The sequence below is a fragment of the Alosa pseudoharengus genome, unplaced genomic scaffold (genome assembly GCF_046254945.1).
Source record: "Alosa pseudoharengus isolate Yale_2024_CS ecotype anadromous, Long Island Sound unplaced genomic scaffold, YU_APseudo_1.1 YU_APseudo_1.1_scf_6, whole genome shotgun sequence".
Taxonomy (NCBI): domain Eukaryota; kingdom Metazoa; phylum Chordata; class Actinopteri; order Clupeiformes; family Clupeidae; genus Alosa; species Alosa pseudoharengus.
This window is the reverse complement of record NW_027468848.1, coordinates 22,008,653-22,033,413: the sequence shown is the minus strand read 5'-3', so window position 1 is coordinate 22,033,413 and position 24,761 is coordinate 22,008,653. Positions and strand designations below refer to the sequence as shown.

Sequence of the window (24,761 nt, the reverse complement as noted above, 5' to 3'; positions counted from 1 at the left end):
GTTTCCAAAGCAGTAATTAACCCCAGCAGAGCCCGCACAGGGCCAGGCCCCCCCCCCCCCCCCCCGCACAGGTGCAGCGGGAAAACTTACTCATCTTTTTCCTGGGCTTAAAGCAAATGTTCTGGCATGGTGCCAGAGAATTTTAAACCCTGTCATTCGCTCTCTCACTTGTCTGTTTAAACAGCGTCTCACTCTGAGTGAAATAACATGTACACAGAAGCTGTTAAATTTATTTTTTATTATTATTATTATTTGAGGTATTGAAGAGATGGAAATAAATAAACAAATGTCACGTGACACAGTAGGATTTTTTTTTTTGTTCAGAGGAGTTTTTAAAAAATCATAAATACCATCACGCACACTGTACACAGCATTCTAGATTTACACAAATTTCCTCAAAAAGAAAGAAAGAAAAAAACACCTCCAAACTCAAAGTCAGACCAAGTAACACATACAATGAAAAGGGGGATGTTAATAAAAAATATACATGATATGCGAAAGGAATGAGTTTTCAAAAATAGTCTGGCCAATCTTTCACTGGACCAGTGTCTCTTTACATCCATTCTGCCACTATGAACTCAAGGCACTGGCAGTCCCCTTACAAACACGGACATAAAGCAAACATATATCACTTCTAACTGTTTTCAGATCAGATAGGCCTGTGCAGTGGGTAAGCATCACTGATTCCCCTGCTCACACCAACATGGAACTGCGGGCCAACAAACAGTTAACTGGCAGCAGCGTATACCTACAAGGAAGCAAGCTGAAGAGGAAGCATGTGCATCAGGGGGGGGACGACCCTTTTTGGGCTAAAGCTATCCCTGAGGTCAGAGGTGACACTTCTTGTTGTTGTGTTGGAAAGCCCTGTGGTGCCATGGGTAGGCTGCACCACACCAGGGGTGAAGGGTCAGGAGGTGACCGGCTCTCATACAACAATACAGAGACGTCTTCCACAGGAGGCTCACAGATACAGGGCATTTGTTTAAATACAGAAGAGGAAAAAAACAAACAAAAGGATAACAACTAAAAGACAATGGAAGTGGAGATGATTATTTACCAAGTGGCCTCAGTTCTGACTGTTACATCTGAGCTGGAACACTAATCTTATGTAGTAGCTCTACTGGTGAATAGATTAAAAGGCCTCCCTAATTTTCTATTCTACCTTAAAGGTGTAGTCTGAGACTCTAATCCAATACATATTTTTTTGTGAAATTCAGCTATGTGGTGTCCTTTCTATGGGCTCAAAATAAGGAGGTTGTATACAGTCTTGGCACTTTTGATGGAAAACACCATCTACCACCAAATTCCAGCCAATGCTTCAGGAGCACAGAAACGCTGATGATGAGATCTACATTAACTTCTGTCCACATGATAGTGCTTAAGTGCCACTTCACAATGTTCCACTACAGACTCTTTGCTAGGGGTTTTAAGCGATATTACACAATAATGTTATACACACAAAAAAAAGAGATTCACAACAATTTGGGGTCTCTGCAATAGTGTTCAAAACCAGCACTTCTGTGATTCTTTAACAATTCCCTTTGCATAAAAATAGAAATTTTTTGAAGCTAGTTCCCTTCTGAAAAAGCTTCACTCGTTCATTCGTGCAGTGAACGAAACGGGATCCACCCTATGAAATGCTGGAGCCCTCGGCTGGTTAGAAGACCTCGGCTGGTTAGAACCATACACAACTGTGCAAGCCCCAAATAAATAAACATAATGACTATGAAAACACCAGGAAACAGCTCAACAAAGTCCCAAAAAGGTCCACAAGTCTAGTGACGACATGATAATTCCGTTACAATATCCTCCATTGTCCACTCGTAGGGTCAGAGTAAGAAAAGTCTGTCAGTATTGTCACTGGGATGTACGTTTCACTCAGACGTCGTCAAATATGCGACCACGAGACAATGATGTGGCTAGATAGCGCCCCCCAGTGTACCTGAGGAGAAAACATGAATAAAAACAGAATTCTAAAGTCAGGTGACATGATCCTGCTATCTTTCACTCCACACAGGGCTCAAGTCATGTGCTCAATCATGCTTCTTAATCAAGTGATTAATCAATCAATTAGTCAACTAAATAACTAATCATCCCAACGATGGATCAATCATTTATCTTTTGAGTGAAGAAATAATTCATTTACCGCCGGTCCTCGGTCTCTGTGATCTCCTCTGCGTTGAAGTCTAAAGGTTCAGCGTCTTGCAGGAGTTCAGTCTGGTCACTCCGGTCTCTCCTGGACAGTGGAGCAACTGTAGGGAGAGGAAGGGAGATGCTCCAGTCAGCACCCACTCCAGCTTTTCCGTTCTCTCACATGGAGAAATAATGCTACCTGGCGCTCCGGTCCACTCCACGCTGACAAGCTCAGAGACTCTCGGGCTGTGGTTCTACTCACATGCACTGCTGTTCATAACTGACTCGTTGTTCTCCTTCAGTTCCGAATACGTGTTCCGATTCCGGCTGGCATACTTTTCTCGTGGGTCTCCGTACCGTTCCCTCCATTCCTGGAAAAAAACAAACAAAGATCTCAGTGAACCAGTCCTGGATCCTCACGCTAGATGTTCTAGGCTGTGTTTTGTGTTTTGCTCGTGGTTCTAATAGTTCTGGAGTACACATACTCTCCTACGGTTCTCCCCATCCTCTGTTCTCTGACGCTTCCTCCTCTCTGCAAACACAGAACACAGAACACAGAAAAGAGGTCAACTTACATACTGCCTCTAAAAAGACATAGACAGAAAAACGGAATAGAAGGCTGATTCTATACATAGAATGAAACAACTCTGATATAAATAATGCACATTTTAATTACAGGCCAACCAGATGCATTCCATGGATTGGGTTACACTGTTATTTAGCCCCATATGAAGAGTACATGAAATTTGACTGGTAGGAGGCCTATCCGTTCTAAATTCCTCATTTAACACAGCTTATTTAAATGTCATTTCATCTGTTTAAAAACCAAGATTCAAACGTTATACTGTAAGTAAGATGTATGAGATGTGGTCACCTCTCTTGATGAGTTCTCTGCCCTCATCCACCAGGTCTGTGGTCATGTTGCTCTCGCCCATGAACTGCTGGAAGCCCAGCATATTCAGACAGCGTGTTCCAAGGCTGCAGATAGAAGAGGCAAAACAAACACAATATTGACGTCACACAACATGACAAGTGTGCGGTTCAATCAGAACATAAAAAAACTACTACGTTTTACTCCACCCAGGCACTGATTGGGTGGATTTTATGTCTGTTGTTTCACAATTTGGTTCCCACTCCCGCTCTCTTTCTCTTTCTGACCACAGATTGGTTAGTGGTGGACAGAGTGTGGGCAGACGGGTTATTCACCTGTAGTAGGTCGCAATGCAGAGCAGCAGGATGAGCATGGGGTAGTAGATGTAGAACCCTTTAGCGATGAACGAGAGAACCTTCATGGACCCCATAATCTAAGGATGACAGCGCACAAACCCACACCCACACACATAAGCATCAAGAATGCTTGAATCTGTGATTAAAGGGCACCATCCATTGTTTGGTTTAAAGTAGTAAACGGGTTTCACTCATTTGTAGTAAACAGGTTTCACCAGTTGTGTAGTAACTCACAGTAGTGTAGGCGGTCTGCTCTCTTTGCTGGCCAGAGATGGTGGAGTCCATGTGGATCAGACCCAGGAAGTTCAGACAGAGGGGTGGAGTCAGTCGGCAGAACAACCTAAGGACAGAGTTAGCGTTGACTTGCGGCTGCACAGCACATTAAAACACAGTGCATGCTACATTATTCCATCACTGATACTGTTGACATACATGCCGCTAAACTGCAGGCTGTAGGCATCCGTCTGATGGTGCGGGGCCAGGTAGTAGTAGTTGAAGACTCGGATGCGGAACACGGTGGAGTACACGCAGTAGCACAGGTAAAATATGGTGAAGAAGCACGCCATCTGGTGGACAAGAGCAGTCATGGCATCAGACAGTCCCAAAAACAGGAGGGTAAGGGTAGGGCATTGACGATGACTCACTCACTCGTTACACACACTGATAGATTTCAATGACGACTTCTATCTTTAGCTCCTGCTAGAATGCAGATTCAGAAGGCTACTATACAAAATGACGTAACTAACAAAAGAACACATCAATTTTGAAACAATAGATGATGCTTGGTGCAGTTTTCTTTCCCAAAGTGAGCTGGATAGACCAGTAACCTCGCTTCACAGTCCATCCTCCAAGGGTCCTTCTCACCTCGATGTAAAAGTAGTTGTACTCCTTCTCGGCCAGCTGGATGAAGACGGCAAAGAGGGAGAGGACGGGACGGGGGCTGAAGAAGGTGCACTCGGACCAGACCACCGCCACGGAGACCAGCATCAGGAGCACGGCCAGCGCCCTGTAGAACCAGCGCCGCAGCAGACACTCCCAGTACCACTCTGTAAACAATCACCAAGACAACAACAACACAAAACACCTACATTTATTAATGATTTCACAGAGAACAATATACATCTTATATATATATATATATATATATATATATATATATATATATATATATATATATATTATATATATATATAGAGTATATAGAGTAGATAGATATCTTGCTAATACCTGACTATTTCAAGGTTCTTTTCAGGAGACATGTTAGTGCTGACTAAATGATTGAAAGGTTTGCATACACGGAAGTCCATATATCTTATTAGTCATATCAAACAGATTAGCAGACCAAAGCTAAGATCTGGAAAGGTGAGAGAAACCGGTCACTACCAATGACGTACCATAACACTCTCTTTAATAATCTAACAATGATGGTACAAGATTCATTCAGTCCTGTTCACCTTCCATTATTTAACCTCTTGATTTAAAAATAAACACTGGTGATGTGTCTGCTTTGTAAGATTTTAGAAAATAATCTGAAGTGCTTTGTACAGTCAAGTAATCTGAAGGTCTTTGTACACTACTATTCTAATCTGAAGGGCTTTGTACACTACTATTGTAATCTGAAGGGCTTTGTTCAATACTCAGACACCTAGATAGACAGGTTTGAACACAATAAAATGCCACAACTACATGGAGTGGAATAAAGTGGATATTGATCTCCTTCATGGAGATAATACACAACTTTTCACACTGTGGCACTTTCTAAAATGCTATGTCAGAGTTGCAGAAACATAAAACAAAGACTTTGTCACTTCTCTCCTGCGTGACTGAAAGTCACATGTTCATGACATAATTTTTAGCTTAGGTATAGAGTAATGTTCACGACGGGGCCATAAAGTGAGAGAGTATGGAGCCAGTCTAACAGTGCTGTACTGAATCCATGTAATTTCTCTCTGTTAAAGTCCACTGAACATGATGATGTCCTGTTTAATGGTCTAACTCCACAATTCAGTACCACATAGGTAACAGTCTTTACTCTTTCCATATGTTTTCAGGAGTAGTTGACCTATACAAGATGCTTCCAAACAAGGGTTTCCTACCAGGGTTAAAGTTGACCATGTTTCCTCTGACTTAACATACCATACCATACATACCTATGGTGGGTGTATAGAGGACTCTGCTGAGCCACCCGGGCGGCTCTGAGGAGGGGAAGCTGTGCACAAACTGGTGGGCGGCACTGGTCTCATTCTTAGCCACGTCCTCCAGGTGAAAGGCCTCCTCCAGCAGCGCCTGCCACTGCACCTGGGTGCGGTTGTGCCGCTGCACTGCGTAGATAACCTGGGGGGGGGTGATGGAGAAAACACTTTAGCGGGTCACACAAACAATGTCCGTCGTGTTTAGGACCACATGAGTGACTGATGAAGCTGTGTTCTGGTTCAGACCTGATCAGCGTAATGCTGTTTACTGATATGCTTAGCCTCCAGCAGCTCTATTGAATCTTGAAGGCCTTAATTAAATCCCAACTGAATGTCATTTGCCAGGCCAGGGAGCTAGGCAAACACGCCTTGAGAACTGAGCAGCTGCTGTACCTGTTTGTGCAGCTTCACCAGGCTCTTTTTACTGGGACACGGGTTACGGTTCTCATCAAAGTCCTCGTAGTCATCCATGTTCCTGCCCATTTTCTCCTGGTACTCAGTAGGGCTCTATAATAGAAGGGGGATCATGAGTTCACTCTACAGCCATACCAATCACTGGCAGAATGGTAGCTGCAATATTGTTATACTATATACTTCTTTGCCATGTTGACCTTACCTTTTTTAAAACTGTGTCAATGCACTTCCTAAGAGGGTGGTTATATTTGATTGCCTCACTGGCATTCCTCACATCCTGGAGAGTGGAGATATGATTGTGATGTCATGTATATTTATAAAGTTAGGAGCAAATACTGTCAAATTATGCATTACGACAAATCTGGCTGGCTGGACACAAACAATCCATAATCATCATTGTATCATAGGAGCTCATCTGTCCCAATTTTTATATAAGGCTTCTCAAACTACTGCAGGAAGTTCCAATGAATTAAATGGTTCATTCCAACGTTTGGAAGAAAATGTGAGGTATTAAGTGAAATGGCTGCACTATTTTGCCAGTTGAGATCCATTAATCTCCCTCACCTCCATGACGTCCTCCAGATTCTCCTCGGCGTCGGCCTTCTCCGTCATCAGCTTGGAGGCCTTGAAGTAGGTCTTGGCCAGCAGGTGACCGTGACAGGAGGCGTTCCAGTAAGAGCGCGGGATCTCCACCAAGCCATAGCCCAGCAACAGCACCAGCAGGAACAAGCCCCAGGTGTTGGCTGCTGTAATACCGATGACTTGCAGCTGAGTCCTGGACAGACACACCCAAGTAGACACACAATCAGGCACCAGTCTCAACACTGCACATAAATAATGTGATTGGACTGTGAACTGCTAATCTGGTATCCATTTGACATTTTGGAGCCATGAGATCACAAAGTCGTACATAATAGTGGGGATTTTGTGAACAACATGTGCCAATGTTAAGGTTATGATAAGATATAGAGTACTACTGCCATACAATCTCTGATGTCTTATGAACGAATGTTTACAAATGACAAAGTTCAAAAAGCCACTAATATATCGTGTAAGACAACTAGATAACTGACAGACCTTGTGTTTAGTCGTCTACAAGGTCTAACGACTATGCCTCTAGTCTGTTGGTAGTTTCTCAACCATCCCTTAGACTGGAAATATCTGCCCCTTGGAGGTAATTTTCCAGGACTTGTGGGACAAAAGTGTGGAAGCAGTGAAATGCTCACCATGAGAGATTGAGCTTGGGGCTCACGGCCACGTAGATGAGCAGCGAGCAGAAGATGAGCAGGTAGGTGCCGTAGTAGATGGCGTTTTCAATCAGAGCCGTCTTCACCTTCCCCGAGATGGAGAAGCCTCCAGAGCGTGCATACGACTGCATAAACGGGATGAGCAACCTGCAAACAAAGAGGATGCGTGATGATGAACTTTTTTACAACCAGACCCAGAAAGAAAAACTCTGTAAAGGATTATAGTCACTTACCTCGATATAATACACACATATCATATAACCTACATTGTAAAAACAGCACTCAGTGATGCACTTTTTTTTTATTGTACTTTACCTTCTAAATTGTTTTAAATGTTTCTAGAATTGTTGAGAGAATTGTTTTAAAAAGCTTTAAATTGTTTACCATGTTGTAAGCCGCTTTGGCTAAAAAGGTGTCAGCCAAATGTAATGTAATGTAATGTAATATTAAAGAACAGCCAATGATTGATTAATGTCATGATACAGTGTGTTTCTTACCATGTCAAAAACTGTGAGGTCCAGTATACTACTCGCCAGAACACAGGTAGAATTCCATCAGGTATGTAGCTCCAAGGCTTATGACAGACCTTTTTTGTACTGTAGTATATGGCATGGAGAAAAGTATGGACTTTACACAACACAGTCTATCTAATTTCCTCAAAAAATATTAAGGAAAACATTGATATGACCTTGTTCAATTAACCAACAGCCTGAAATAATTGCCTCAGCAGCTTTGTTCAGATCAAGAAAATATGACATTAGTTGAATGCATGAAAGGGGGTGGTTAAAAGGACCTTGTCGTTGGAGAAATAGAAGAATTTGTCGACTGATTTGAGTATTCTGTTGGTAAAACGGCAGCCTTTTCCTTGTTGCTATTAATCTTGCATTGGTTATAAATACTCTGCAATAAGAAACACATAGGAGGTGTCAATGTACGATAAAGATAAAGTCTTCAAAGTGTGTCAAGGTGTGGAATGTGTCAACTCACCGTGCTGACATCCAGCGGCAGGATGAAAACGATCAAGAAGCAAAGGAACCAGGCAAGAAGAGTTGCAAACAAGACCATGCGATGCTGCTTGCGAAAGTCTCCATAGCGGTGTAGAAGGAACAGTGCCAGGAAAAACACCACCACAATCTCGATGCCCAGGGCCACACCACTCATTCTGACAGATGAAGTGTGTGTCCAAACACACCAAATTGAGCTAAGCCATCACTCAACAACACACCTTATCGGAAACATGAGAGAGAGAGATGCGTCAACTGTGTTCACGTGTACAACACAATTAAATAACTAGGCAGGTTTTAAAGAGAAAATAGCTAGCTCAGGGAGAGAAGAGAAAATAGCTAGCTCAGGGGGAAAATAAACAGAAGTAGCCTTACTGTTAACATTTACAGAAAAAAGAGCTCGAATGAGGAGTCGATGGGGATATCGTTTTACCCCATAAAAGTACCCAAACAAATGTACTAGTGTGGAATTACCCACACTTAGGTATACCCATTACCAACAATTCTTACATTGCATAGTAAACGTCTAAAAATCATATCTAAGCGACATTAGCCAACTGTCTGCTTGGTTGGTTGTCTGACTGACACACAACGCTTGCCTTGTGAAAGCAACACATTTATGTTAACATTAGCTAGTGCTAGCTCCAGTAACGTTACTGAGATGGAATCTATTCAAAAGCTTCTCTTGGCAAAATATTAAAATAGACAAATGAAGTCTTACATTTCTGTGTGTCTGTTACATAGACACTGGTGACAAAATCCAGACCCCATTCCTATTTCTAGATGTCATTGCGTGTCAAAAGGCAACGTACTAACGTGCTGGGGAGTCTTGCGTAATCTGAAGCTGCACGTTTCCTATTTGAGCGATGTATTGTGGGATGTGTAGTACATTAACCCGACGTAGCCATATAGCTGACGCTCTGTTCCATTGTCAATTGTGTGCATGGCATGGGCTATAACTTATACAAATATAGATTTCCTGAAAATGTTATCGGTTTTTCTACGAATCTAACTCTTTCCTTAGATGATATGCTACAATCAGGGGTGCGTAGGCAGACCTGAAGCTCATATTCTATTGTTTTAGCCTGTTTAGACCTATTGACTGATGATAATTTATACCCTACACAGCACTGTCAGTGATTTACAAGTAAAAAATATTATTTTCTCATATTTAGACTAATCACTGAAAGGCAACTCAGTTCCATTAAAAGTTAATTGACCCTGCTGTTCACAATTCATTTGAACACATAGGCACATGATTATCAGTGTCATGCAAATGTATTGATTCATCCATGTATTCATTCAAGTAGTAAACATCATTTAAATAATTTTGACAAAATGAGCATAAATTGTAGTTTATTTAGCCTATAAAGATCATTCATGTGACAACAGCCATGAAGTGTTTTTATTTACTCAACAAAGATTTTGCCTTTCACCTTGAGTTCCAGTGGCTTTTCCAAGTCATTGATTTGATTTATCTGGAGGTTGATTTATGTCACATGAACATTTCATGGTCTCCCTGTTTTGCTGGAGACCTTCAAACCTATGATGCTTCCCAGATTTCACATGGTGTACAATAATCACAAGCTGTCCCTTCTGAAAACAGTGTCCTGTTCACAGATCTGTGTAGGTCCAAAAATAAGGGTCGTCAGAGGTGAGTGATCCCAACAAGTTAAGACACACGTCTGGGTCTTCTACCAGAGAATCTATGTTTCCCAGGAGATCTAAACAAAGGTTTTCCAGCAAGCCCAGGCAGAAATTCCAGTCCTCGCACAGGTCTGGGCCTCCCAGGACAGTCAACCACAAGGATCCAAACATGTCCAGTGACAGTGGCCAATCCTCAAATAACTCCTCCATGATTGGTTCAAACCAGAGATATACACCTTGTGCTCCTTGTTATTCATTAATTTTCAGAAAGCTTTTCACGCGGTGCATGCTTGGAGTGGAGCAGTTACTGTCGGTTGGACAGGTGTGTCTAAGTGCTTATGCTGGCCATCTGCTTCCTCTGCTGGGGTTAAACCCTTTACCCATAGTGTTAACCCTTTACCCATAGTGCACGGCTCAGGTACTTTGCAGAGGATTACAGAGCATGGCAGTTTTCTCATCCCTCTTGAATGCAATAACTGTAGCCTACCCGATGTAACTTCAATATTATTTTAATAAATACATATTACATAAGAATGATTAGTCTTTCAATAGTATAAAATTCACCACATTACATGCACCTTGAATGTTTTATGACATTCACAATAACCAACACTGCTGATACTTACTCTAAATATATTTCAAGAAATGTATTGAGTTATGAACAGTGGTCATCAGTTATATTAAGTACTGTAGGAGCAAACCAGATGAATAGAATGAATCTTCGTTTCAGTCTGAAAACAGCAAAACAGCTATCAACTCAAAGCTCAAGAAACATTAAGAGAATACAGGATGTCGCATTGAAAGGCCCCCTGAGAGAGGTCGAGGAGAACATTCTGGAAAGTTATCTCAAGGGTTCAGCATTTCAGCATGGAAGGTCAAACTGCAGAGGCGCTTTGGGACATTGAGCAAGAGCTCCTTGAACAACATTGAAGCTATAATCATGTGTCTTGTGCATTTGTCAAGAGTCACTATCATAAAGTTCTATCATAAAGACAGAAGCCTCATCCTTTACATTTTCCCCACTCCGTTGGCACATGCAGTAGCGCAGATCAGCTGGAATGGTGCTTTTTACAGGGGCCACTAGGTGGCGTTCAATGTAGAAATTGAATATGTGGCTTTGCCAGAGAATACTGTCTGAGCTCCACTTTTAAACAACAAACATAGGCTAAACCACACAAACACAGAGCATATTTTATTTATATTCTATATATGAATAATGTGACATAACTGGGTTTAAAAAAATATTTTTTTACTGTATTGTTTTTACTGTATAAAGGCCCTATTACTACTCTTTTGATTTGAAAAACAAATAGTTTGCAAAGTGAACTCCAAAGCATGTAGTGATGATTCAAATGCCCATTCCTTTGTCTACAGCAGCATCAGCAGCAGGAGGAAACAGCATGGCTTATGCCACTGATGAAAACACTTCCACATCCGTGTAAGCACTCTGTGTGTCCCTGCCCTGGGGTCACAGACGGTGCCAAACCACTAAATGAACCCTGAGATGACATTATCCCTCTCTTTGGATACCAATGCCCTGAGAAACAAGAGACACTCTCTCTTCAAAACAACCATTGTTTGAACTGTGATTTTTTTTCTGTATCACTTTCAAAAGATTATTACTTTTGATGGCGTCTTATGTGTATAGCATGTATCAAGCAGCCAGTTCAAACTAAAGTAGCAGGGATCATTCACATTTCCTTCTTTCCAAAGGAGCGTAACCTAAAACACTTGCTAACAAAGGCTGTTGTTTGGATGATGAGGCTTTCCCTTGGCGCCAGTCAGGGCAATGACAGGCAAACAGTTTACCTCAAAGCGACTGCTGGGTTTTTTTAATGCGAAAAGATGACATTTTTGACGTAATCAAGACAGATTCATGGCTTATTCTGTTTACGGTCTGAAGTCTACCAAGATTGCTTCCTTCTCTGTGCTTGAGTGAAGTTGCTCCTGACACATTTGGGGCGCCGCTGCAGGGTCGGGGCAGACTAGCCGAGGGCCCTTGAGTGGATCCAGTGGGGCCTATTGAGATGTGAGAACAAGCAGCTTGCCTTGTCCCCAGCATGGCCCGAAACAACAGGTACGGCAACATGGAGGGCTTTGTTTGAAGTTTGATCCATGGGAAACCGTGGGCACAATGATTTGGGGGGACAATGTGGGCACAGTGCTGTCCGTCCCAAGGGTGGCACCGTCGAGCACGGATCCCGTAGCCTGCCCCAAATTAGAAGTCCCTTGGGTGTGGCCCCTCCCTGGTCTTACCTATGTTGGTTGCCTGAGATAACCCAACAATGAGGTGTAGACTTACATGCGGCAATCGAGGGCAGGGTGTTCTGCATTTCATGAGAGTTGGAGAGCCTGCAACTACTGTATCCTTCAGTAAAACACGGGACATTCTGTTGTATGCGGTGGGCGGGCAATTATCATTGAAGTTTAGCAGGCTTGTAATCATGGTGGTAACCCTAGATGTTTTTCTACCATTTTTAAGCTATATTTTGGGGCTTGGCAGGATAGTAAAGATTAGACAGGAAATGAGTGGGAGAGTGACGGGGAGTGGTCTCGGGAAATTACCTCAGGCCGGATTCGAACCTTCATCCCCATGGGCACTATAGACCCAAGTGTGGTATGGGATACCGATGCTACCTCTTCCCTCTCCCTCGCTTGTTTAGTTCTGAGGGACTCTTGTTTTGTTTTTCTTTCTCATGTGTAATTCATCCCGGGCATTCAGGGTGCTGATAGTGCCGCTTACACACACCTGTTTGTTTTTTTCCAGCCAGTTTCCAGGCACTACCCCAACAAGGTTTGCCCTCTGAAGGGAGCTACAAAGACTGACTGGAGAAAAGGACATAGACAATGTGTTCAGTACTTATACTGAATCATTCGTCTATATGAGTGGATTCAACAATTACTCCACACCTGGAGCTCAGTCTGTGGTCAAGCTGACGTAAATGAACAGATTGTGCAATATTACACAGGACTGGACAATACAAAATTATGACTTCTACAAACTGATTGGAATATTTATCGAAGTGTGCTTTGACTCTTCAATTCATCAAAAGGCTGTGTTTGTAGCTTTAAAGACCAATAAGCCAATATATATATATATATATATATATATATATATATACACAGTATATCAATCCTAAAAATGTGAGTGAATGCTTTTTTAGACCACAGATATGAAATAGGCATTCCCCAGGAGTCAATGAAGGGCAGAATGTGTTATAATTTATGGTTTGAAGTTTCCGCCTGTGATCAGCGTCACCAAACCTTTGCCAAGCCTGTTGAAACTGCGGTATGGTGTATAGAGGTCTTCCAGCTCCACATTCCATCTCTAATCTATTCCACAGATACTACTGAAGATCCACGAGAGAGAGTACAGAAGAGGACGTCATGCTCGCTGGAGAACAATGCTTTCAATGACAGCATGTAAAGTGAAAAGGCAAATGCTCCGAAAAACTGTGTCTTTGAAACCACTCTGAAGGCCAAGACCAGATCCCTTCTCACTACAGAGTCACTTCAGGTCCTCCCCTGCGCAGGAACACATTATTGAAACGTGGTCAAACATTTGAGTTATTCGCTGGACTGTACGTACAAAATCAAGAAACATGAGCTGCCTGTAAATGTGTAAATGTAACACATTTGTGTTTTTCGCTGGACTGTACGTACAATCAAGAAACATGAGCTGCCTCCCTCCTCCCACACCGTCCTCTCCACTTCTCTCTCTTGATTTCCAAGGGTTGCATCACACCTTTATGACCACTCATGGAACGGGGCCCGGGCGAAGTAGAGCATGGCCAACAGGTGCTGCTGGTGAATACAGCCACAGAGCAATGAGCCTGACCCCGAGAGGCTGAGGATTGGAACCTCAGGACTGTGCTTTCGCATAACAGACACAACAGAAGATCTATTCACATGTCTGCTGATAGCAGCGTTAATTCCCTTTTGTGGCACTGTTAGTACACAAAACAAAGATCTTGGAGTCATTTTTCTCAACAAGTCTCTAATGTGCAAGTCAGTCACACTTTGAAAGCATTGTCAATGTTCTTTCCCATCAGCCAGTGTTAGTTCGATGGGTAAACAGTTATTTTCTTGTCTCTTTTCTCACTTGTGTACCCGTCTGTGTGTATTCAGGGGGTTGCACGAGCTTTGTAAACAGTGCAATCTCCTGGGAGTCTTTTCTACACCACGCTGTGGGTATTGTACCATCAGCTGCTTGCATTCCAACAGCACCTCACTTGCACCTGTGCGGACCTGTCAGGGTCCAGGGACCACCTTCAACATTATAATACCAGTGGTTTTCGCATGTAAAAGACGTCAGCCCAGGCTAGTATTGAATTCCCCAAATCTCAGCATTAGCTAATCCATTTGTAAAGTAATATGATGTGGGCTACCATTCCCATGGCAGTTGCACCCTATACTGTTTGGGAGAGAGTGCTCATCAGTGCTATGTGTCCACAAACTGACACACGGTTTCTGTGTAACCTGACTTACATGTCCCGGTCATCAGCACAGAGCCGGACAGTTTAACTTGCTGTGCCTGCAAAAGCAAGGCTATCTCTAATAAGAATATATGATCTATTAGCATAAGGAATACATTACAGCAGTCAACCTTTTTAGCTTTGAAATACTGACAATGGCTTTTATCAGCAGCCAAGATAATTGCTCACACAGTCAAACTGTTTTACCACATTCTTATTGGCTACTGGCTAATGGCTACTTCTGCATAAATATAAACCATTTCTCGTGGAAACCTATTACTGTTGATAGCATGGATGCACTATTGTTATGTCATTTAACGACTCATTTATGATATTTTAAAAAAGATCATCTGACAGAGACAACTGTGTTCAATATGTTTACCACTTTTAAAGTTAGTTCAGAGGCACTGAGTAGGAGCAGACTGTGTTGTATGGCAGGCTACAAACCACACCACACAAAGTGAGCTGACGTGGGCTGTTTATTTTGTTATCTCTTTCCATGAATTTAACTGGACAGAGCCTTCCACTGCTGAAAGTAGGTGAAAAGCACACATTACTTTGGTGGGTAAATATTTACTTTCAGACTGCTTATAGTACTTGAAAACCGGGTCATAATGACTTGGAAACAACAAATTAAGCTGAGGCCTATAATGACCAACGTTAAGTATCTCATCCAATGACCATGTATGCAACATAAGTGTGAGAGGAGAAAGGAGGGGAAAAAAGACTTTCATCTGTTTGCCAATTCATTATTCTTTGACGTACTTTAACTGGAGGGAAGACCCACAAGCAATTCTACTTCTGAAAGAGAGAGAGAGAGAGGGGGGAGAGGGAGAGAGAGGAAAGAGTCCTCTTTTCCCCTCCCTTTCTAGGGTCGAGCTGGCAGTCCCATGCACCGCCTCCGCCCCCCACTCCCCTCTATTATTGGCTCTTTGATTCTCCACTCGCCTCAGTCCCTCCTCTCCTCTTCTCTCCTCTGGAGTTGGCGCCTCACTTACTCTCTTACACACACACACACACACATAGCTGCTCAGGGCTGATATTGCTCAAGATATTCCATTTCATTCTTCAACCAAGACTGAGAAACGTCTCCTGAGGTAAATGCACTCTTTCATTCCTTAAACTCCCCCCTTTTTATTCAAAATATGATCACTACCAAGATAGTTTTACTGTTTTGACTTAGTCTGGAGAACAATGTGCTTATCATTGACACCATGTGAGGCTGTTTTCCTTTTGTGGCTCGGAGTGCAGAGAGTTTGGTCATGCTTTGCTTGGCTTTCCTCCTTGGCTTAGCTCATACGAACTCTGTGTTTACGGCGACAGAAGCTGAGCACGCGTCCAGTAGTTACATAACTACACTTATTTACATTTGGCATCAACTGAATTTATCCTCATGTGTGATTTTTTCACCATGTGGTCAATGTCCCCAAGATGTCATTTGGGGAAGTCGATTGGAGGGAACTAACTGCTCTTTGTCGTGTGTGTGTGTTTTAACTTCCTAATCGGCAATCATTTGGTAAAACTTAATTTCATGAATGAGTTCTTTTATGCATGCTTGATGGCTCTTGGAATGCACTCCCTATGAGATGTGGCACCGAGACCCAGCCAGCTGATGGCTGAGGGGATAACTTAACAGATGTTTTGTGACACGGCACTCCAGGACATCAACACCACAGGAAGAAGAAGCAGCTTTCTTTAAAGCCCCATTTTCTTTATTTTGTGGCTATTGAGGTCCACCTACTAACCAGTTCATTAAGCTGAAAGATGAGCTCACTTCAGGAAATGTTCCCCCCACAGGGGAAGAGGAATCCATTTCCATAAGAGAGCAAAAAAATCCAGCGACAGGTCTCTGGCATCTGGAAGCATGACTCAGAGTAACGGGGAGAATCCGCTACCGAGGAATCGGGTGCAGCAAATCCGGCAGGGCATACAGAGCCGCTCAATGAAGGCCAGGAAGAAAGTGGAAAATATCTCCAAGGAGGACGTAAAGGGCTTTTTCTACAAAAATGCCTTTGTCATTCTCACCGTCGTTGCGGTCATTTTAGGTAAGAACTTGTAACATGTAATATTCCCCCACTCACTGCCATATGCATATGCCAACAATATGTTGCGACAAAATAACTACTTTATAATTAGTAAATTGCCAGTTTTTGTTAAAGATGTCTCGGTGTGCAGTTAAGGGTGCTTTGCAGAGCACCTTTCAAGAAAAAGCACTTTACTTCTTGATGGACTTATTTGTGTTCTTTTCATTCTGTGAGTTAATGGAAATTGATGTGCACTATTTTGTGTCTGTTGTGTAGGGATCGCATTGGGCTTTGCATTGCGTCCCTATAAGATGTCATACCGGGACGTGCAATATTTCTCTTTTCCTGGCGAGCTGCTCATGCGCATGCTGCAGATGCTGGTGCTTCCACTCCTGGTCTCCAGTTTAATTACAGGTAGGTGAAGCCAAGGCTACACATCAGCCACATTCGATTGCATGGTGATAAAACAACTCCCGGAGCAATATGTCATTTCATATTCACTCCACAACCATCTGCTATATGATTAGTGGGGCACAAACAATTTGAACAAAAATCATAAATACACTGTAATAGTATAATATTCAGAGTATCCCATTTTATGTAGGCCTATGTTGACCTTTCATTGGGTTATGGTAAGGTGTTGCGGGAAAATGGCCTTGACTGAATGACCTAGTGATCTTTAACACACTTTTTTGCTCTGCCCTATTTGTTTATTCATTGTTTTGGGAATGTGCCATGCACCTTTGAGGACAAGGCAGTGATTAGACTGTGTGTGCCCAGTAGACATTTTATTTTTGATACTCTCTCAGATGGCAGATATCAAATCGCAGCATTGTTGTTTGGGAAACAGTGTAAAAGAAAGCCTTCTCTGTTAACGTATTATATGGGAGAAACATTTTGTTTCTCATTAAAACAGGTATTTTGGGAAATATCTAAAAAATTAATTGAAAGCCCACGACTGAACAAGTTTTGAGTGATATTCTTTTTACATTATAGTAATATCTTGTCACATTTTATTTGTTTAATTTTAGTAGACTAATCACAAGAACGCAAAACTAAATATAATGTTACTTTTCAGAAAACATTCAGTTAAAGCACCACAAACGATTTTTCCCACAAGGTCAGCATGAAAGTAAGACCTGGGTTGCATTAAGCAGCAACACTTGAGCAGCGCAGTCCAGAAACACTACACCTTATTTAGATAATGCGCAGATGTCTCTTTGATATGAGAGTGGAGGGGGGGTTGGGGTTGGTCTCTTCAGGAAACATGAGTCTTGAATCCAGATGCATGGAGCACAGATGGACAGAACAGCAAGTGATGCAGGGCAGGGGAAATGACCTGTCTGCCACAGGAGGAGTCCAGTGTGCACCGCTCCTGTGTGGTCAGTCCTCAGTAAGCTCCTCTTCAAAGCTAGAGATTGGCGCGGGGGGGGGGGGGTCTGAGGGGGGTCAGAGGGCACTACAGCCGTGGAGAGGTATGGACAGAGGACACAAAAGCCTCATTCACCAGCCACTGAAAGCAGTCATTTCTATTGTAGATTCCCTAAAGCGCTCTCTCTCTCTCTCTCTCTCTCTGTCTTGCTCTGTAATAGCATTTCACAGTTATAAAGCTTTTCCTGCCGCTGAGAAAGAAGGAATAGGTAAACATGAAAGGCAGAGCCAATTAACCAGTTAATGCAATTGAGAGGAATGCGTCTCAAAACAGAGCCCAAGCCCACGGGGTATGAACTGTCTGCTTTCAGCAGCAACACCTTTACTTTGGAAGGCATTTACACATCTGATGCGCTAGTTTGTATTGAAAGCCTTAGTTTATCAGTTGTCTTACAGCTTTCGCATGTGTCTCTAAAGTACTTTGCTTACAATGGTGTAACTTTACCTCACACATTACAGTGAATCTATAGCATGGCCCATCAATTAAAGGTATAGACTACAATTGTACAGGACATTGTGTTATATTTTAACCAAGAACAAAAGGAAACACACCAGGGAGGTGGCTCACCCCTCCCCCTTCAGTATTCCAAGAGAAACTCCATTCTCATTTTTGTTTGGGGGACAGACTGCCCCCACTTTGTTTGTTTTCAGTTTTCGTAGCCCGGGTTGCCTACAGAGGCCGTTTTTTTTACAGTGTACTCACAGAATAGTCACCTAGCGGATTTTGAGTTAGATTGTGAGATATGATTGTTAGATAGGATTGTGAGTGAGATGTGAATGTGACAAAAAATAGCATGGGCATGAAATTGCATACAAATGTGCCTTTAATGTCTAAAAAATGTGCGATAAGTTGTGATATCCTCACAGCACTGCTTTTAGAGTATTCCAAGTTAAGGGAAAACTTCTGCTTTTATTGTACATGCACCATCTTAGTGATTCCTTAGAACACAAAAGGCTTCCGTAATGGCAATTGCTACTTTTATTAGTTCTGTCCAGAAGTTGAGAACAACTTTGAAGTGGCACAACCTTATGTGTGGGCAGGCACAGCATTTTCACTTTTGTGTGACACTTTGTTCCTGCAACAGCTCCCTGAATAAGAAAGTCATTTGTCCTAAAGGATAAGCCTTCGGCTGCAGTGCTCCTTGTTTCCAGGGCGATGAGGGTAATTATTGTGTCAGGGGGCCAACATGACTAGTCAACAAGTTTCCCAGGCCTGACAGAAAGGAAGAGGAAGGACAGCAAAGAAAGAGAAAGGCCAGGGCCATGAGATCAGTGTGTGCGGGGGTAAAAGAGGAGGAGGCCCAAGGCCACGGAGAGGGCATGTAGTTCACTATCAAAAGAACACATACATCTCACCGACACAAAAAGTGCTTTTGCTTGGACAGCAGCTGAAAAGCAATAATAATGTGGAATGGCGGCTGACAGTTTAAATTTTTTTTTTTTAAAAAACAGACGTTTCATTTTACTGCCCCATGGATCTATTGTTTTTTCAGGGCTTCTGTTCCTATTCTCTGAGGTTTTCTTTTCTTGTGCTTCTAGCTTAGTGTCTCTCATTTATTGCTATACCACATTCTTTGGTTCACCCATATATTCTGAAGGGTGAAAGCTTGTGAATTTTGTTAAAAACTGCATTATGTGCAGAGCATATTGATGTATTCAATTCAACCCACAATAGGCAGTAGGCTATGCCCCTGACCATTGTAGTTTTCTATTTGATCTACTTATGCAGGAATCTCTTATCTCTCTGTACAATCTCTGTAAACCCAGAGAAGTCCCCTCAGCCCTTCTGCCTCACGGGCTGCACAATTTAATTTTGACAGAGCTTCAGCGCTCAACTGTTTAAAATCATTGCTTAAGGGCCCAAAATCACAGCCAAATACAGTATCACTGACTGTTTTCCTCCGCTGAACTCCAGGGATGGCTGCTCTGGACAGCCGAGCGTCTGGCAAGATGGGCCTCCGCGCGGTGGTCTACTACACAACCACCACCATCATCGCCGTCTTTATTGGCATCGTCATGGTCCTCATCATCCACCCAGGCAAAGGTGGCAAGGATGAATTCACCAAGCAAGAAAAGATCGAGCAAGTCAGCGCGGCCGACGCCTTCCTGGACCTCATCAGGTATTCTCACGGTGGGCAGGGGGAGTGGTGAGGTTGGTTGCACTGGAGGGGGCTATGAGAAAATACGGACTGTGTGTCTCTCTGGTTCTTCCACAGCACATTGCCATGTTACTCTGTCCAAACTAGATTTGGCCCAGAGCTCTGATCTGTGACTGCAACAGCACCCTAGAACAGTCCATGAGGGTAACATTCATTAACAGTTTACTGACTAACCAAGAAAAGCCGTTTGTTGCAGTGTTGTCATTAGTCTTTTACCGGAATAATTTTACTTTTCTGTTTATTCTTTTACAGAAACATGTTCCCACCGAATATTGTGCAAGCATGCACACACCAGGTAATACTGCTAGGGTTGCTTATCTTCTCCCAAAGTAAATCTTTTGTAAAATTGTCTTTGTAAAAATATTATCTTCAAAGTACTGAGGCTGATGAAGCATGAGCTTCATGTGCAGGACTTCAGTTACTGTGTGTACACAAGTGTCTCTTGTACCTAACAGTTCATAACATTTGAAGAACCATTCAGTTCTTGTTTATCTTGCATACACTGTTGTACATAATTTCCATCAGTATTTCACTAAGTAATTATTCATCGTCATGCAATCCTCACACCATTGTCATGGTCTCTCCTTCATTTATAGTTCAAGACCACGTATGGGAAGCGAGTGGTGCATGTGAAGATCACAGTAAATGACTCCATTTTCAACCTGACTAATGGCTCTCACGAAATCACTCGGGAGGAGGTGATCCCTGTCCTAGGGACGGTGAACAGCATCAATGCCCTGGGACTGGTGGTATTCTCCATGTGTTTTGGCCTCATCATTGGGAGCATGAAGGAGCAGGGACAGCCTCTAAAAGACTTCTTCGACTGCCTCAACGAGGCCATCATGAGACTGGTTGCCATCATTATGTGGTAAGAGCTTGGAAACGGCTTAAAAGTATGAGAAATCTGGTAATTTCCAATTTGGTGGTGTCCCACACTATTAAACTGAAGTGTTTTCATGCTCAGGATTGAACTGAAGTGTTTTCATGCTTAGGATTGTAAGAACGTCAGTCAGGCCACATGTTACAGCCACACCACTTGAGGGAAAAACAAAACTTATCTTTGAGAAAATATTTCCCACATTGGAGGTCCATAATCCTCCCAATTTGAGAATATCATAACTGCATTTTCTCAGGAAGACATTTGTTTTTGATTAGTAATATTTTGTTCATGCATAGTTCTTCTTACAGTATGGTGAGTGAATACCTATCTAGAGCTGTCTACAAAGTCACAGGAAAAAGTGGAGCCGAAAAGTGGAGCAGTTCTGATGAGTGTGTGTTTCTTGACAGGTATGCTCCAGTGGGTATCATGTTCCTGATTGCTGGGAAGATTGTGGAGATGGACGACATCACACAGATGGGCAGCCAGTTGGCCATGTACACGGTGACCGTCATAATTGGCCTGCTTATTCACGCCATCGTGGTGCTGCCCACACTCTACTTCATTGTCACGCGGAAGAACCCCTTCGTGTTCATCGGCGGTCTGCTGCAGGCACTCATCACGGCCCTTGGCACATCGTCCAGGTGAGAGACGCCATCTCACCAGAGTGTTTGTGCTGCGAGGTCTCTGTTTTACGGTGTGTTTCTCACTGCTCTTAATTACTGCTACTCAACAGTTCTGCAACGCTGCCTATCACTTTCAAGTGTCTTGAAGAAAACAACAAAGTCGACAAGCGGGTGACGCGCTTCGTATTGCCGGTCGGGGCCACCATCAACATGGACGGCACAGCTTTATACGAGGCTCTGGCCGCCATCTTCATTGCCCAGGTCAACAATATGGATTTGAACTTTGGCCAGATTCTCACCATCAGGTGCAGTGCCTCTTGATTTCAGAAGTAATTCCAGAAGATTGTGGAAATATTGAACTTAATTTAAGTGCATTCCAAGATCTTTTCACCCGTGTAAATGACTTCATGTGCATATGTGTAATATACATGTAATACAAGAAGATCCCAGCTGATTAGTGAGAAAAGTGTATTTTCTTTCCCTCTGGAACAGCATTACAGCCACAGCCGCTAGTATTGGTGCAGCTGGAATCCCTCAGGCTGGTCTGGTCACCATGGTGATTGTGCTGACCTCTGTAGGACTACCCACTGATGACATCACCCTGATCATCGCTGTGGACTGGTTTCTGTAAGTTCAGTTAATTGTGTCCTCTGCTTGGTATGTCCTAAAGTATAACCCTATAACATAGGCTCGTGGACACCCGACCCTTCTCAATTGAGAGTGGATCTGGAAAAGGTTCATTGATTTATGACTTCCAGCAAGGGCATAACTAGCAGAGAAATTAAACTTAAATTGGTGCATTAAACTCTTACCAAATTGTCTCAGAAGTGTAGCTGTAAACAAAGGTTTAAAATGCAGTTGTTTACTCAATTCCAAAGAAATACACGTCCATGCCAGATTAGCAATTGTATTTGCATGCCCGATTTTTAGGGACATTGGAAATGGGTTTCAATAGCCTCTTGGCCAGACGGACCTGCAGAGCAAATCCCAAATTTACCAAAAGTTCGTAAGGGTATTCCCAGGCTACATATAACAAGCACTAGTGTATAGTATTGAATAACTGCAGTTCAGTATCTAAGTGTTGTTTTATTCTTATATTTTGTCAGCAATATTCATTCAACCTTGTTAGTTTGATAAAGAAATAGGTTACAACAGATAAGGAAATATAGACTAGTAAAACTGTAAACTATTTTCTAGTCAGTTATTAATATTGCACAAATATCACAACAAGTAATTAGGCCAGCTAATAGGGTATCTATTTTCATCCTCCAAATCATCTCATTCCCCTCTGATTTTGCCACACAGTGACCGACTGCGTACCACCACTAATGTGCTTGGAGACTCCATTGGAGCAGGCATTGTGGAGCACCTATCCCGACATGAGTTGGAAGTTAAGGATGCGGAGGTGGGCAACTCAGTGGTGGAGGAGAGGCAACGGATGGAGGAGACAAACAAGCTCATCCCTGACTATGACAACAAGACACCTGATAGTGAAACCAATATGTAGAGCGGCTTCATGCAGTTTGTGGGTGTCATTTTTCTACAGGAAAGGAGAATGGTGTACAAATCGGGGATGTTTCCCTAATGGTCTGAGTAATAATGGAACTTGACTTTTTAAGGTAAAGACAAAGCTGAGGTTTAAGCTAGTGTCAAACAAAACAGGCCCAGGCCTGTGTACAGTTTTTAACCATTCAATCATGGATATATTTTTTTTTGAATGTCCAATTAGATTTTTTTCCAAAATTACAAGCATAAATGCTGTGATGGTAGCTTTACATTCTGTGTGTTTTTTTGTAACTTTGTTTTTCTGTGGGTCTGTTTTTACGTTTTTTTCTATTGTCAACTGGAAACATTGGTGCATTACTTTTGGGAGGGAGTAACTGCAACTATTATGTCGGTTATGAACCCTGGGCAGCAAATTTAAAGTGCTGCAACCACGGGGAATAGAACAGTGAATACCAAATTGCCAAATTACAACAATTGTTTTTACCTAGATTTAATCTTTATAATTATAGTTAGCCTAAGTGGAACTGTACAAAACTGTTCAAACTCTTATGGTTATAATGTTGTGATAGAATTATGTGAGTATAACATAGAAATAAAACAGATTGTGAGAAACAGTGAATTTTTTAAGGGCAAAGAAGGCACAACACCAAACCAGATATGTGCATTTCTGACGTCAAGCTGCATGGATTCCATACCACGCTGAGGCATCTAAGGCAGCTTAAAATACATCTGATTGTATGTGACTTGTCAGTGATGGCTTTTTGCATTTATTCTAGGAAGCTAACAAACTGTTTTTGTTAAATGTGATAACCTGTAGGTACTGAGTAAGGGAGAGAGAAAATATGTGGACATTTGCTTTCCACTTACAATAAACCTGATGTGAACCACAGTGGTTCGGATGATTTAAAGTCTACCTGCATACTGTACCTCTTTCACATTTGGTGAAGAGGTGTTTTTGAAATTGTACAGCAAATAAAAGCCCCTCTTTTACAGTTTCCCCCCTTGTCTTCAGTTTGATGTAATGTATTCAATCCTTTGGACAACCATGCACTGTAACTATCTATTAGTGTTGAATATTTAAATGTTATTGCATGAAAAAAATATATAATCAGATCATTCCTGTATTATTTGAATTCACATGCAATAAGTTGTGTTAAGTGATACACACATTACACGCACACATACAAAAAAAATACAAATCTTGAAAAATGGGCTGTCACCAGCCAAATCTGAGCTACTTCTTTCACAGTTTCGTTCTGATAAAGACTGATGTTTAAAAAAACAAACAAACAGAAACATGAAATTAAACATAATTCTTGAAATAAATGGGAATTAACAACTGTCCCCAAGTCATGATCCATTACGTTTACATAAAACACCACTTTAATACAGGCCCTCTCACAGCCCTATATTACTGCCATAGATGGAGCGTGATGGGTCTGACAAATCGCCTATTAGTTCCTATTAGGTATTTTCAAAAATGCTTTTTATTCCAGAATAAAACATATCCTGAGATGGCACAATAGGTGCTTCTCATAGTTCAAGATTGATTCAAGAATAAGAACAATTTGTTTTCCAAGATTTTTTAGGTGTAAGTTTCTGGTAGAAATGTCCCTCACAAGTCATATGCTTATAGGTATAGGCCTACGACAAATATATATATAAAAAATCAACAAGACATTATACTATTCTATTGGATCGAAGTCCTGCATACAGTGCGTGTTCTAGCCATAGACAGTAAAAGAAAGGTTCTAGCACGAATGTGTGCATACAATGTGGCCTACAGTACGTTCTAGCTC

General features: G+C 42.2%; 2 protein-coding genes across 3 annotated transcripts; one reads left to right on the top strand and one right to left on the bottom strand.

Moving 5' to 3' along the window:
* Positions 1–987: 987 nt before the first annotated feature.
* Positions 988–9,033, bottom strand: lmbrd2a (LMBR1 domain containing 2a). The gene is made up of 18 exons (XM_076270096.1): positions 8,939–9,033; positions 8,201–8,438; positions 8,007–8,113; positions 7,711–7,809; positions 7,193–7,360; positions 6,531–6,741; positions 6,169–6,243; positions 5,946–6,059; positions 5,511–5,694; positions 4,225–4,406; positions 3,793–3,926; positions 3,595–3,700; positions 3,340–3,437; positions 3,008–3,111; positions 2,619–2,665; positions 2,396–2,504; positions 2,147–2,252; positions 988–1,942 (listed from the first exon to the last, which is right to left on the bottom strand). The coding sequence occupies exons 2-18, from the start codon at positions 8,372–8,374 to the stop codon at positions 1,879–1,881; spliced, it is 2,082 nt and encodes a 693-aa protein (XP_076126211.1). The 5' UTR covers positions 8,375–8,438; positions 8,939–9,033; the 3' UTR covers positions 988–1,878.
* Positions 9,034–15,348: 6,315 nt separating this feature from the next.
* On the top strand, positions 15,349–23,957 carry slc1a3a (solute carrier family 1 member 3a). Of its 2 annotated transcripts, XM_076270254.1 has the most exons (10): positions 15,349–15,436; positions 16,137–16,384; positions 16,640–16,777; positions 19,710–19,914; positions 20,206–20,248; positions 20,550–20,821; positions 21,241–21,474; positions 21,567–21,761; positions 21,949–22,083; positions 22,762–23,957. In XM_076270254.1, the coding sequence occupies exons 2-10, from the start codon at positions 16,204–16,206 to the stop codon at positions 22,961–22,963; spliced, it is 1,605 nt and encodes a 534-aa protein (XP_076126369.1). In that variant the 5' UTR covers positions 15,349–15,436; positions 16,137–16,203; the 3' UTR covers positions 22,964–23,957. The 2 variants fall into 2 exon arrangements, with proteins under 2 accessions (XP_076126369.1, XP_076126370.1); XM_076270255.1 differs by lacking the exons at positions 15,349–15,436; positions 16,137–16,384; positions 16,640–16,777; positions 19,710–19,914 and adding an exon at positions 19,926–20,097.
* Positions 23,958–24,761: the final 804 nt, after the last annotated feature.